At 40.5% G+C, this 15,429-nt stretch overlaps 1 protein-coding gene across 6 annotated transcripts in view; it reads right to left on the bottom strand.

Moving 5' to 3' along the window:
* Window positions 1-475: 475 nt before the first annotated feature.
* GRIP1 (glutamate receptor interacting protein 1) overlaps window positions 476-15,429 on the bottom strand; it is a 721,542-nt gene continuing 706,588 nt past the window's right edge. For all 6 annotated transcript variants that reach the window (XM_061206276.1, XM_061206277.1, XM_061206278.1 and 3 more), the window contains 2 exons: window positions 4,127-4,273; window positions 476-1,687 (listed from right to left, as the gene is read on the bottom strand). In XM_061206276.1, the coding sequence (XP_061062259.1) occupies window positions 1,460-1,687; window positions 4,127-4,273 (375 nt within the window). In that variant the 3' untranslated portion in view covers window positions 476-1,459. The remainder of the gene's footprint in view (window positions 1,688-4,126; window positions 4,274-15,429) is intronic.

Raw genomic sequence — 15,429 nt, 5'->3', positions numbered from 1 at the left:
TACCATGCTATTAAAGTATTAAATTTGTACAAAAATACTTTACAGTTTAATACTTGTTTGTTACAAATAAAAATACATATTTAAGTGACTCCTCATGATCTTTTTTTTTTTTTCCTTAACATGATTCTGCTTTATACTTTCTTGCCCTGGCAGTTCTGAACTATGATTGAAATAATATATTTCTTTGCACAAAAAAGAAAGCAATGTGAACTTCTTTTTCCTTAAACAAAGGACACAGTGTTCAAATGCTTTACCTAAGCAGTTGTTTGAATTATTGACCAAAATAAAAATGTTTGTTTGGAAAATAACTGTTTCAGTATGGAGATTCTACAATTAATATACAGATCTATTTTTTTTTATATTCACCAAATAACAGTTATTAGTGTAACTATTCAAAATATCTGAACACAACAAATGAAAACAGTTGCTGACAAACATTAAAAGCAACTGTCACAATTTATTGCTTTGAGGGATGGTAATAATTGGCAATGCATTTTGTGAAAAATGTATTTACAATTTCAGTAAGTGGCATGGCTCAGAACAAAAGACAGTCCAGTGTCATTTTTAAGTACATGTGCTGTACACCCCTCAATATAATCAGTTTTCAAAACATGTCAAGCAGTATGAGTTTGATTTGCCTATCAAGATAAACCTCATTTTAATAGACTCTTCATTCTCAAATTCTTAGTCTTGAATTTTAAAAATAAGATAACTAATTCTCAGTGTTGCTAAACACCCTAATTCATTATCAGAGATTTTTCAGCTATTAAAAATGTGTCCTTAAAAAAAAAACAGGTCACAAGACATATCCTGTTTGTTTGATAATTTGTTGCATAGGGAATCGCATACATCTTAGTTAAAAATCATTCCTATACTTGGGCAAAACATTTACCACCACCTATTATGGTCGCCTACGTGCATCATTGCTGAAACGTTGTAAGATGATTTTATATCTGTACCCCTCCCATAGCAGCAGTCCCAGCAGTTCACCAAACTAGTTCTCCTAGTAGAGCCAGCTTTATGAAAAGCCTTGTTGGTTAAATTCTTACATGAATGACTTTGTAGTAAGAAACTGATTTCAAAGTGAATTAAGGAAATTATCATAGTGAACATTTTCAAACAGATATTTCTCTTTTTAAAAAGGAATAGGAAGATGGACTTGTAAAAAATTTCCTCTGATGTTAACTGTAGAGAGGGGTGGCCTAGCTGTTTTTCTTTTTCTCTACCCTTGGTCTTGGTAGGGGATTGCCTGTCATATACCATAGTGATCAACAAAGAAACCTCTTCAACTTGAAAGGGGAAGTGAACATGAGCCATGAGATTTAAAAGACCCCTGTGCTTGCAGTTAATGCCACATGATTATCTGTGCTTCAAATATCACAGAAATCTTTCTTAAAGGGATTTTTTTTTTTAGCACCATGTAGATATTGTCTTTTGTCCTGCTTTATAAAAAGCATCGCTATAATGTATTAGTGGGTTCTCGTATCTCCAAATTACCACCGTGGCTCGACTGTTGGAAAAAAGCACTGTTCTGTTCACTCCATTCTCCTCCTGGTAGAGTCTGTTCTATGGACTTCTGTGAAGCCAGGGGGTTTCTACTAATAACCAGGTCCAGCTTATTACCAGATTCTGCTATGAGGGGCACAACAAGGCAGCAGTCAAAGTCTCTCGTTCGGACATGATTAACCTGAAAGGTCAAGAAGCACCATTTTGAATTATTGTTATAGACATAAGATGATTCCCAAAACCCAGAGTAACATTTCAGACATAACAGGTTGATTATAGAGTCTTGAAAGTGCTTAAATGAGCACTCTGTACAGAGAGGTCTATCCTGGCCCTGACCACACTGTAACGTGGGCATTGGCTTACTTACTCTCTGCTACTAAATTGTAAGGCCCTTGAGAGCAGGGAACAGGGACACATCCCAATGTCCCCATGCTGAGCAGATCACCTTATTCATGGCAGGCGCTCCAAGTGCCAAATATTATCCCTAACTTACAGATGAGGAAAGTAAGGCACATAGTGGTTAAGAGATTTGCCTGAGATCAGAAGTTGGTAAGTGGTCCAGCTAGGATGTTGGTGAGTGGTCCAGCGAGAATGTGATCTCAGGCAGTCTGGTTGATTCCAAAGCTCGTGCTCTTGACCATGATACTGAACTACCTCTCTCAGTCATGAGCCCACCCCCTCCTCAGCTTACACATGCATTCATCTTCTTTCATGTTTCCTTCTTCTTTTTTTTTTTAACATCTTTATTGGAGTATAATTGCTTTACATTGTTGTTAGTTTCTGCTGTGTAACAAAGTGAATCAGCTCTATGTATACTTATATCCCCATATCCCCTCCCTCTTGTGTCTCCCTCCCACCCTCCCTATCCCACCCCTCTAGGTGGTCACAAAGCACCGAGCTGATCTCCCTGTGCTATGCGGCTGCTTCCCACTAGCTATCTGTTTTACATTTGGTAGTGTATATATGTCCATGCCACTCTCTGACTTCATCCCGGCTTACCCTTCCCCCTCCCTGTGTCCTTAAGTCCATTCTCTACGTCTGCATCTTATTCCTGTCTGCCCCTAGGTTCTTCAGAACCATTTCTTTTTTTTAGATTCCATATATGTGTGTTAGCCTACGGTATTTGTTTTTCTCTTTCTTCACTCTGTATGAGATTATGTTTCCTTATTCTTTCCCCCTAAAAGTTTAAAGAATCATCTACATGCTGCTTCCATTCCTTGACTTTTCACTCTCTCCCCAATCTTCTCAGTCTGGGACCTGACCCTTATATTGTATAAATGACCCCAATTGTCCAACACAGGAATGGTGTCTTGAGTTCTCATCCCCTCTGGCCTTTACCTACTCATCCTTAAAACTCCTTCCTTGGCTCTTATGACACCACTTTGTTTTGACCTTTTTACCATTTTAACTGCTCACTTTCAGACCTTTCCTGCCTTTACTTCTTCCTGTCCTTTAAATTTTGTTTTTCTTAGAATTCTATCTTTAGTTCTCTTCTCTTCCTTACTAGAAATCCACCATAGGCAACTTTATCCAAATCCATGCCTTCAGTATCCCACATCTTTACTTTTGTCTGTATCATCTCTCCTGAGCAACAAATGCAAGCTGCCAGCTGCCTCACAGACTGCTCTGCCAGGATGCACTGAAGGCATTAAAGACTCAGGTCTGGTACACGTGTCTTACCCTTACCTACCTGGTCTCCTTTCCTGTGATCCTCCCCTTCTTCACCCTACACCAATCCACCTATGATATAATTCTGTTGTCTTTCTAAATTATAAAATGTGTCATTATTCTGCTTAGAAAATGAATATACCTCCGGAATAAAGTCCAAGAGCTTTATCTTGGCTTTCAAGGCCCTTCACAATCTGAGTCCAGTCTACTTTTATAGCCTCATCTTCCATAAAAGTAGGTATAGCTCTAATTTATAGATTAGGAAGACAAAGAGGTCAAATAACTTGTCCATAGTTATTTATTCAGCAAATGCTAGAGTATCTATGGAAAATAAACGTGTTCCTTACTCTTAGGACAAGAGTAATTGTTATATTGCCATGGTAAAAAGATCAGCAGAATTGGTTTTAAAACTGTCTAATGAATCAATGACAACTTGCTCAGTGAACACGTGTCTGAAAGCCAACCAATCAGTGCAGCCTCATGCTTTGAAAGGCAGCTGTTTAGGGACAGACTCATTTGAACATACTTTCAAGACTGATGGCAACCCTCTCCTCTTCCTGCAAAATGCTTTTCCTAAAAACTGTACGATCAGGAATTTGCTTTGCTCAATGAAACTATACCTGACCACCACAGTACTCCTAGTACTTAATAGTAAACAAGGTTCAGCTTTTGGGTTTTAGACATTGTGTGAGATACTGATATCAATCACTGTATAATGGGAAATGGGAGAATAAGGTACTAGCCCTGTTCTCAAGAAGTTTAGAATCTGCTGGGGAATATATACAGGGAAACAGGCTGTTTCAGTAACTGGTAAATTCTACCAAAGGAAAAAGTGTCTATCCTCTATAGGAGGGGCCTCTAATCTAGTCTTGAGGCAAAGGAGGATGGGTGGACACTGACCAAATAAGACTTCCAGATTAATTTCCAAATAAAATTCCATCTGAGGTCTTACCTGTAAGAGCCTATCGTAGGGCTTTAAGCCACCAAGATCTCCTGGCCCAGCTGGGCGAATATTTTTGACATATACTCCTTTCTCCAGCAAGCCATCTGCTACACTGAACCCGAAGTCCTCCATGTCAGAGCTCTTGTACAAGGTCACCTGGAAAATGAGAAAATGTGAAGGGGATATTTAGGTAGCTTGAGGACTTATGCTTGTGAAGTTTCTTGACAAACCATATTTTCAAACTAATTTCAGTATAATGTGTAATAGATTAGGCAGCTCCCCCGAATCTTGAAGCTTTTTCCATTCTCTAGGAACATCCTTGGAATTTGCCAAGTCCCACCCAGAACTGGAAAAGGAGGAGAAATGCTGGAGAGTTCTGGTCTCTCTTTTTTTTTTTACTTGCAGTCATCAGGTGTATATAGGTGAGAATTTCCCAGGGGCATGTTCACTTCTCCTGGAGCAACCCCTAGGTGTTGGGAGAAGCCAGGGTTAGTTAGCCCTTTGCAGCTGGATATCAGGACTAAGCCAAAGGCCTTTCCTTCCTGTTCACTGTGCCTGGTGCTGTGCTGGGTTCAGTGTTCAGCATATCCTCTGCCTTTGAGCAAGAGCCAGGAAGTCCACCATTTTATTTTCTCTAGTATCCCAGTCAGTGCTTCAGTACTGCAGGCAAAAAATGTCTTAAAAGGGAGAGCGGCCAAGATGGCAGAGTAGAAAGGTCCTGAGCTCACCTCCTCTTATGAGCACACCAAAGTCACACCCACCTGCAGAACAACCATAGATGAAAAAGACTGGAACCTACCAGGAAACATCTTCTACAACGAAAGGCAAAGAAGGAACCACAAGATGGAACCACCAGTAGACTCGTGATGTAATCAAATCCCATACCCCCCGGGTGGGCAACCCACAAACTGGAGAATAATTATACTGCAGAGGTTCTCCTCCAGGAGTGAGAGTTCTGAGCCCCACAGTCAGGCTCCCCAGCCCAGGGCTCCTGCACCAGGGAAATGAGCCCCCATAGCATTGGCTTTGAAGGCCAGTGGAGCTTAAGTGCAGGAGCCCCATGGGACTGGGGGAAACAGAGACTTCGCTCTTAAAGGGCACACACAAAATCTCATGCACACCAGGACCCAGGGCGAAAGAAGCAATTTGATAGGAGCCTGGGCCAGACCAGCCTGCTGGTCTTGGAAAGTCTCCTGGAGAGGTGGGAGGTGGCTGTGGCTCACCCTGGGGACACAGACACTGGTGGCAGACATATTGGGGAACATTCAGCCACATGAACACTCCTGGTGGCTGACATATTGGATCATTAGCACCAAGACCTGGCTCCACCCTACAGCCTGTAGGCTCCAGTGCTGCGAAGCCTCAGGCCACACAACTAACTGGGCAGGGACACAGCCCCACCCATCAGCAGACAGGCTGCCTAACGACTTCCTGAGCCCACAGCCCCCACAGCCGCCTCTGGACTCGCACCAAGGCAGGGCCCTGCCCGCCAGAGGGCCAAGACCCAGCTCCACCCACCAGTGGGTAAGCTTGAGCCCTTCTCTCCAGGAAGCCTGCACTAGCCTCACGATCAGCCTCACCTACCAGGGGACAGACACCAGAAGCAAGAAAACTACAATTCCACAATGCAGGCTGGACCCTACCCCAGGGCCAGCTGAGGCCCGGCCCTCCCCACTAGCAGGCCAATGCAAACTTCTGGACACCACAGACCCCCATACCCAACTGTATTAGGAAACCACCCCTACCCCCCACCAACCAATGATCTGAAACAAGCTCTGGGATCCCTGGGCCATGCAAACAGACTCCAGGAACCAGCTCTGCCTGCCAGTAGTCCAGCACTAACCCCAGGATCTGGCTTCACTTGCCAGTGGGTGGGCAACAGCCCCAGAGTCTTTGGGACCCTGGATCCGCCCATCAGTAAGCCAGCACTATCCCCGAGGCCTCCTAGGGTTGCACAACCTTGTCACCTTGCCTGGTGACAAGGCCCCATAAACAGTACCAGCAGCATCTGCACAAGGCAGGGTCTAGCAACCAACCAAGCCTACCAGACTGCCCACACAGTCAGCCTACCACAAAGAAGGACCCATGCAGCCCTCTTAGGGGGAACCTCTAGAGCATATAGCTTGGGTGATGAAAGGGGAGTACACTGCTGGGATGCATAGGATACCTCCTACAAAGGGCCACTTCTCCAAGGTTGAGAAATGTAATTAACCTACCACAGACATAAAAACACAAACAGTAACTTAGACAAAATAAGGTGGCAGAGGACTATGTTCCAGGCCAAGGAACAAGATAAAACTCCAGAAGAACTAAATGAAATGGAGATAGGTGATCTACCCGAGAAAGAGTTCAGAGTAATAGTCACAAAGATGATCAAAGAACTCAGGAGAAGAACAGATGCACAGAGTGAGAAGTTAAAAGTTTTAAACAAAGAATTAGAAAATATAAAGAATGACCAAACAGAGGTTAAGTATACAATAACTAAAATGAAAAATGCACTAGAAGGAATTAATAATAGACTAAATGATTCAGAAGAACAGATCAGTGAGCTGGAAGACAAGAGTAGTAGAAATCAGTGCTGCTGAATAGAAAAAAGATAAAGAATAAAAAGAAATGGGGACAGTTTAAGACACCTCTGGGACAATATCAAGCATATTAATATTTGCATTATAGGGGGTCCCAGAAGGAGAAGAGAAAGGGCCCAAGAAAATATTTGAAGAGACAGTAGCTGAAAACTTCTCTAACCTGGCAAAGGAAACAGGTACCGAAGTCTACGAAGCACAGAGAGTCCCACACAGGATTAATCCAAAGAAGAACAATACCAAGACACACTGTAATCAAAATGACAAAAATTAAAGACGGAATACTAAAAGCAGCAAGGGAAAAGCAACAAATAACATACAAGGGAACTCCCACAGCCTATCAGCTGATTTTTCAGCAGAAACTGAAGGACAGAAGAGAGTGGCACAATATATTTAAAGTGATGAAAGGGAAAAAGCCTACAACCAAGAATACTTTACGCATAAAGGCTCTCATTTAGATTTGATGGAGAAATCAAAAGCTTTACAGACAAGCAAAAGCTAAAAGAATTCAGCACCACCAAACCAGCTTTAAAACAAATGTTAAAGGAACTTCTCTAGGCAAAAAAATAATAATAATAATAATAAAAAAGGGTCACAACTAGAAACAAAATTATGGGAGGAAAAAGCTCACCAGTAAAGGCAAACATACAGCAAAGGTAGGAAATGATCCACACACAAAGTCAGTAGAGAGGTTAAAAGACAAAAGTAGTACTGTCACCTGTATGCACAATAAGCAGTTAAGGGATACATAAAACAATTTGATGTAATATATGATATCAAAAACAGAAATCATGAGGGGAGGAGAATACAGATGCAGGGTATTTAAAATGCTTTTGAAATTAAGAGATCAGCAACGTAAAACAATCAGGTATATATATAGACTGCTATACAGAAACTTGATGGTAACCACAAACCACAAATCTATAATAGATATACACACAAAAAAGAAAAAGGAATCCAAAATAACACTAACAATAGTCATCAAATCATAAGAGAAGAGAAAAGGAGGGGGGGAAGACCTATGAAAACAAATCCGAAACAATTAACAAAATGGCAATAAGAACATACATATTGATAATTAACTTAAATGTAAATGGACTAAATGCTCCAACCAGAAGAAGCAGACTGCCTGAAATGGATACAAAAAAACTGGACCTGTATATATGCTGCCTACAAGAGACTCACTTTAGATCTAAAGACACATACAGACCAGAAGTGAGAGGATGGAAAAAGGCATTCCATGCAAACAAAAAATCAAAAGAAAGCTGGAGTAGATAAAATAAACTTTAAAGACTGTTACAAGAGACAAGGACACTACATAATGATCAAGGAATAAATCCAAGAATAAGATATAACAATTGTAAATATATGCACACAACATAGGAGCACCTCAATATATAAGGGAAATATTAACAGACATAAAAGGAGAAATCAACAGTAACACAATAATAGTAGGAGACTTTAACACCCCACTTTCATCAATGGATAGATCATCCAGACAGAAAATCAATAAGGAAACACAGGCCTTAAATAACACATTAGACCACATGGACTTAATTGATATATATACAGCATTCCATCCGAAAGCAGCAAAATACACATTCTTTTCAAGTGCGCATGGAATAGTTCCAGGATAGATCACATGTTAGGCCACAAAACGAGTCTCCTTAAATTTAAGAAAACTGAAATCACATCAAGCATCCTTTCCAACCACAAGGCTATGAGACTAGAAATCATCTACAAGAAAAAAAAACTGCAAAAAATACAAACACATGAAGGCTAAACATATGCTACTAAACCAATGGATCACTGAAAGAGGAAATCAAAAAATACCTAGAGACAAATGAAAAGGAAAACATGATGATCCAAAACCTATGGGATACAGCAAAAGCTTATAGTGATACAAGCTTACCTCAGGAAACAAGAAAAATCTCAAATAAACAACCTAACCTTACACCTAAAGCAATTACAAAAAGAAGAACAAACAAAACCTGAAGTTAGTAGAAGGAAAGAAAGCATAAAGAGCAGAACAGAAATAAATGAAAAAGACTAAAAGAAATAGAAAAGATCAATGAAACTAAAAGCTGGTTCTTTGAAAAAATAAAACAAAATTGATAAGCCTTTTGCCAGACTCATCAAGAAAGAAAGGGAGGGACTTCCCTGGTGGTGCAGTGGTTAAGACTCTGTGCTCCCAACGCAGGGGGCCTGGGTTTGATCCCTGGTCTGGGAACTAGAGCCCACATGCATGCCACAACTAAGAGTTTGCATGCCACAACCAAGAAGCAGGTGAGCCGCAACTAAGGAACCCACCTGTTGCAACTAAGGAGCCCACCTGCCGCAACTAAGGAGCCAGCGAGCTGCAACTAAGGAGCCCTTGAGCTGCAACTAAGGAACCCACCTGCAGCAACTAGGGAGCCCACCTGCTGCAACTAGGGAGCCTGCCTGCCGCATCTAAGACCCGACACAACCAAATAAATATAAAATAAAAAAATAAATATTAAAAAAATACACAGCACCAAAAATAAAAATAAGAATAAAGAAAGAAAGGGAGAAGGCTCAAATCAAAACAAGAATGAAAAAGAAGTTACAACTGACACCAAAGAAATACAAAGGATATTAAGAGATTACAATGAGAAACTATACAGCAATAAAATGGACAACCTAGAAGCAATGGACAAATTCTAAGAAAGGTACAATCTCCCAAAACTGAACCAGGAAGAAATAGCAAATATGAACAGACCAATTACCAGTACTGAAATTGAATCAGTAATTTAAAAACTCCCAAAACAAACAAAAGTCCAAGACCAGATGGTTTCATTGGTGAATTCTGCCAAACATTTAGAGAATAGTTAACACTTATCCTTCTGAAACTATTCCAAAAAATTGCAGAGGAAGGAACACTTCGAAACACATTCCATGAGGCCACCATCACCCTGATATCAAAAGATATCACAAAAAAAGAAATTATAGGCCAATATCACTGATGAACATAGATGCAAAAATCCTCAACAAAATACTAGCAAACTGATTCCAAATACTAGCAATGCCTTAGAAGGATCATACACCATGGTCAAGTGGAATTTATCCCAGGGGTGCAAGGATTTTTCAATATCTGCAAATCAATGTTAACAAGTTGAAGAATAAAAAGCATATGATCATCTCAATAGGTGCAGAAAATGCTTTTGATAAAGTTCAACACCAATTTATGACAAAAACTCTCCAGAAATTGGGCACAGAGGGAACCTACCTCAACATAATGAAGGCCATATATGACAAACCCACAGGTAACATCATATTCAATGGTGAAAAGCTGAAAGCATTCCCTCTAAGATTAGGAACAAGACAAGGATGCCCACTCTCACCACTTTTATTCAACATAGTTTTGGAAGTGCTAGCCACAGCAATCAGAGAAGAAAAACAAAGAAGTCCAAATTAGAAAGGAAAAAGTAGAACTGTCACTGTTTGCAGATGACATGATAATATAGAGAGAAAATCCTAAAGATGCCAGTAGAAAACTACTAGAGCTCATCAATGAATTTGGTAAAGTTGCAGGATTCAAAATTAACATACAGAAATCTGTTGTATTTCTATACACTAACAATGAACTATCAGAAAGAGATATTAAGGAAAAAATCCCGTTTACTACTTCACCAAAAAGAATTAAATACGTAGGAATAAACCTACCTAAGGAGGCAAAAGACCTGTACTCTGAAAACTATGAGACACTCATAAAAGAAATTGAAGATGACACAAACAGATGAAAAGATATACCATGTTCTTGGATTGGAAAAATCAATATTATTAAAATGATCATATTACACAAGGCAATCTACAGATTCAATGCAATCCCTATCAAATTACCAATGGCATTTTTCACAGAACTAGAACAAAAAATGTTTAAATTTGTATGGAGGGAATTCCCTGGTGGTCCAGTGGTTAGGACTCAGTGCTTTCACTGCTGTAGCCTGGGTTCAATCCCTGATTGGGGAACTAAGGTCCCGCAAGCTGCGCAGTGTGGCCAAAAAAGAAAAAAAGAAAAAAAAGAAAAGAAAATTTGTATGGAAACACAAAAGACCCCGAATAGCCAAAACAAACTTGAGAAAGAAGAATGGGTATAATGGAATCACTCTCTCTGACTCCAGACTATTCTACAAAGCTACAGTATCAAAACAGTATGGTACCGGCACTAAAACAGGTACATAGATCAATGGAACAGAATAGAAAGCCCAGAAATAAACCCACATAATTATGGTTAATTAATCTATGATAACAGGCAAGAATATACAATGGAGAAAAGACAGTCTCTTCAATAAGTGGTGCTGGGAAAAGAATGAAATTAGAACATTTTCTAACACCATATACAAAAATAAACTAAAAATGGATGAAAGGCCTACATGTAAGACTGGATACTATAAAACTCCTAGAGGAAAACATAGGCAGAACACTCTTTGAGATAAGTCACAGCAATATTTGTTTGGATGTGTCTCCTAGAGTAATAGCAACCAAAGCAAAAATAAACAAATAGGACCTAATTAAACCTAAAAGCTTTTGTATAGCAAAGGAAACCATAAACAAAATGGAAAGACAACCTACGGAATGGGGGAAAATATCTGCAAACGACGCAACTGACAAGGGATTAATTTCCAAAATATTCAAACAGCTCATAGAGCTCGATATCAAACAGACAAATAACCCAATCAAAAAACAGGCAGAAAACCTAAATAGACATTTCCCCAAAAACATACAGATGGTCTACAGGTACATGAAAGGATGCTCAATATTGCTAATTATTAGAGAAATGCAAATCAAAGCTACAATGAGGTATCACCTCACACTGGTCAGGATGGCCATCATCAAAAAGTCTACAAATAACAAATGCTGGAGAGGGTGTGGAGAAAAGGGAACACTTCTACACTGTTGGTGGGAATGTAAGTTGCTGCAGCCACTATGGAAAACAATATGGATGTTCCTTAGAAAACTAAAAATAGATTTACCATATGATCCAGCAATCCCACGTCTGGGCATATATCTGGACAAACCTCTAATTCGAAAAGACATTGGGTTGGCCAAAAAGTTTGTTTGGTTAATGAATACGTGTTCAATAAAGTTCTCGGTGAAAATGAAAAATGTGTCTTTTATTTATTACTTAAAACCAAAAGAACTTTTTGGCCAACCCAATACGTGCACTCCAATGTTCATAGCAGAACTATTTACAATAGCTAAGACATGGAAACAACCTAAATGTCCATCAACAGATGAATGGATAAAGAAGATGCGGTATATATACAGTGGAATATTACTCAGCCATTAAAAAGAAAGAAAAATGCCATTGCAGCAACATGGATGGACCTAGAGATGATCATACTAAGTGAAGTAAACCAGACAGAGAAAGATAAATACCATATGATATCACTTATATGTGGAATCTAAAAAACTGATACAAACGAACTTATTTACAAATAGAAATAGACTCATAGACATAGAAAACAAACTTATAGTTACAAAAGGGAAAGGCAGGGGGTGTGGGATAAATTGGAAATTTGGGATTATCAGATACACACTACTATAATATAAAATAGATCAACAACAAGGACCTACTGTACAGCACAGGGAACAATATTCAATATCTTGTAATAACCTATAATGGAAAAGAATCTGAAAATGAATATATATATGTATGTGTTTGTGTATATATATATATATATATATATATATATATCTGAATCGCTTTGCTGTACACCTGAAACACTGTAAATGAACTATAGTTCAATTTTTTGAAAAGTCTTAAAAGACCTGAAAGTGCTCCTGTAAGGAACACCCTCCTCTGGGGCCTGCCTTCAGTAGCTCCCTCAGTCCTTGTCTTGGGTTTGGTTTAGCAATTCCAGGCATTCCTGGAAATGCCAGGATTTGCAAAGCCACCCTTCTCAGCTGCGGGCCTCAGCTTGTTCTCTCTGCATTAAGGCAGTACCACCAGCTAAAGTTTCCCCCAACCCCCAGTCCTCCTTCTGACCACCTGCAAGAGTTAGTCTGAGGTTTACACGTTCATCAAATGTGTACTGAGTCCCTCCATGTGCTAAGCCTGGTTCCGGGTGCTGGGAAACAGCAGTGAATGAGAGGGAAGAGGCTGCCTTCTAGAGGCAAACACATTAATGTGTAATGTTCACTGAGACCCCCTGTGCTGGACACGCCAGACAACATACTCAGCACATCACACTCATTTAACACTTAATGTGACCGCTATTTTTAGTAAGGTTTGCTGCATGCCCTCCACAAAAACTTATGCACACATCAAGCAATAATTTGGGCTTAGTTTTTAACTCTAATTATTTAAAAATATACGTTTTGGGACTTCCCTGGTGGTCCAGTGGCTAAGACTCTGTGCTCCCAAAGCAGGGGGCCCGGGTTCGATCCCTGGTCAGGGAACTAGAGCCCACATCCTGCAACTAAGAGTTTGCATGCCGCAACTAAAGATTCCGCATGCCTCAACTAAAGATTCCCCATGCCGCAACTAAAAGATCCTGCATGCCGCAACTAAAAAGATCTCACATGCTGCAACGAAGATACCGCGTGCCACAACTAAGACCCAGCACAGCCAAATCAATCTTTTGAAAAAAATGTATGTCTTATTTATTTTAACACACATAATACCTAAATACATTCTTGTAGAAGAGTCAAAAAATTCAGAGCTATACAGGGCAAAACGTGAAGATTAATACTCTTATAGCGGGTTTATGTTTTTATACCAAGTTATTTTACTTCAGAGAGATATGGAATATTGAAGGAATACAAAAGTGGTCCTTTGTGGATTTTCATCTCACTGGACAGAGAGCTAAAATATCAAGCTGGCTGGGTCACTTCTAATCACCAGGACGCCCTAGTGGTTACTGCCATATTAGAGGTTAGGAAATTCAATTTTATAGACGTTAAGTAACTCGCCCAAGATCACAAAAGTATTGAATGGTGGGGCCGTGTCTGTCTGACTCCAGGCACTTAACCGTTATATTCTATTGCCGCTCAAGTGCCTTATTTCATAGATTCTAAGATGTACTTTTTTTTCATACTTTAAATTCTCTGAAATCAGGCTGTGTTTTATAGGCCATGGTAATCTTAGGACCTATGAAATAGGGTATATCAACATCTCACCCCTACCTGCCTCTTTCCAACAATACACTAGAAGGAAAGGGGCCAGAATTTTGTTACATATTTACTTTAAGAGAAAAAAAAGCTGTGCCTTGCCAATTACAGGTTGTCCTGATCAGAAGCGTCAACATCACTCAGGAGTGTGTTAAAATGCAGAATCTCAGACCCTGCTCTGAACTGCCATCTGCCAATTTCTGTGCACAATGAAGTTTGCTCTATGTGGTACTTCACACACCAGAGGGGCTATTACATGTTCTGAAAAGGAAGAGAGGGAACTAACACTTAATGACACTCTTGGCAGGCTCATTCCATCACTGTGCGTATATGAATGCGCGTATGTGTGGGTGCACACGTGTGCATTGGACCCTATGATGTGCTAGGCACTGTTTGAAGGACTGAGTGAAAAAAAGATACAGCAATAAACACAGCACAGCCATCATGAGTATACAGTCCAGAGACCATATCTGACTTAATCCTCCTAACAATCCTGCAAAACGGGCAAGAATCACAGTTTTAAATGAGGTAGTGTATATGAAGTTTTAAAACCTGAAATGACCTGATATCTGTGGAAGGATCGCTTTTGTGGCACTCGTTTATACAAGCATAGAGTAGAAAGTCCTACTTTACTATAGAAGAGGTGTGTGTATTTTAGCAAAATCCAGTCCCCCGCATCTGACATGTACCTTGATGATGCATGGGGAGAAGTTAAACTGCATGAATGAGAGCACCCTCTCCCCTCAAAGCAAAACTCATCAGGAGGAAAGGAGATGTCTTTGCTGGTAACCTGGGCTCAGGTAAAAGCCTGAGGGGAGTATGTGGGAGATGCCCTGCCACGCTCCTCGAGGGGGGCAAAGATCTTTGTTTTTTTCACTGATAATATCCCAAACTCCTCAAATGGTACCTGCCACACAGTAGGGCTAGTATTTTGTCGAATAAATGAAACGACTGGTTCTGACATACCATGTGGTTGCGTTTGGAAGCTAGTCAGAACTGACCATCACGTGCTGTGTGAATGGAGTGGGATTTAGTTCTGAGGGTCAAGCCATGCCCCGCCTCCCGGCCCGAGGGCAGGCCATGCTGGAAATGAGCAAGGCAAAAAGCTGCAGGGTGGCTGGCGTGGATGGGGCCCGCCAGGACAAAGCTCCATAGTGACACCGTGTGGCCACGAGAGGTGAGAGCACCTCTGACGTTAGAGCCAGGCCTGCCCTGTCTTGAGCTGAGGAAGCCCCATTCTTGCACGGAGAGTAGGGTGGGATGGAGGGTCCTCCAGCTCAAGATGTTGGACTTCTTGCTGTGGGACTTGATTGATTAGCTTAAAAAGCAAACCAGATGCTACTGTCTCCACCTAGTTGGTGGAGCAGATCATACAGACGGGGAAATGAAAGCTCAGAGAGGGTTAGAAACTTGCCCAAGGTAAACAGATAGTAAGCAACAGAGAAGTGGTTCAAACCCAAGTGGTTCTGACTGCAAAGCATGGATCTTTGCATGGCATACTACCTCTTTACCTAGCACGTGGTTGCTTAATAAATATTCATTGCAGATAAGATATTTTAAGCCCCTCTAGAATTATGATTTTGCCTTAGGCCATAG

The sequence above is a fragment of the Eubalaena glacialis genome, chromosome 11 (genome assembly GCF_028564815.1).
Source record: "Eubalaena glacialis isolate mEubGla1 chromosome 11, mEubGla1.1.hap2.+ XY, whole genome shotgun sequence".
NCBI classification, from domain to species: domain Eukaryota; kingdom Metazoa; phylum Chordata; class Mammalia; order Artiodactyla; family Balaenidae; genus Eubalaena; species Eubalaena glacialis.
This window is presented reverse-complemented; position numbering and strand designations above follow the sequence as displayed.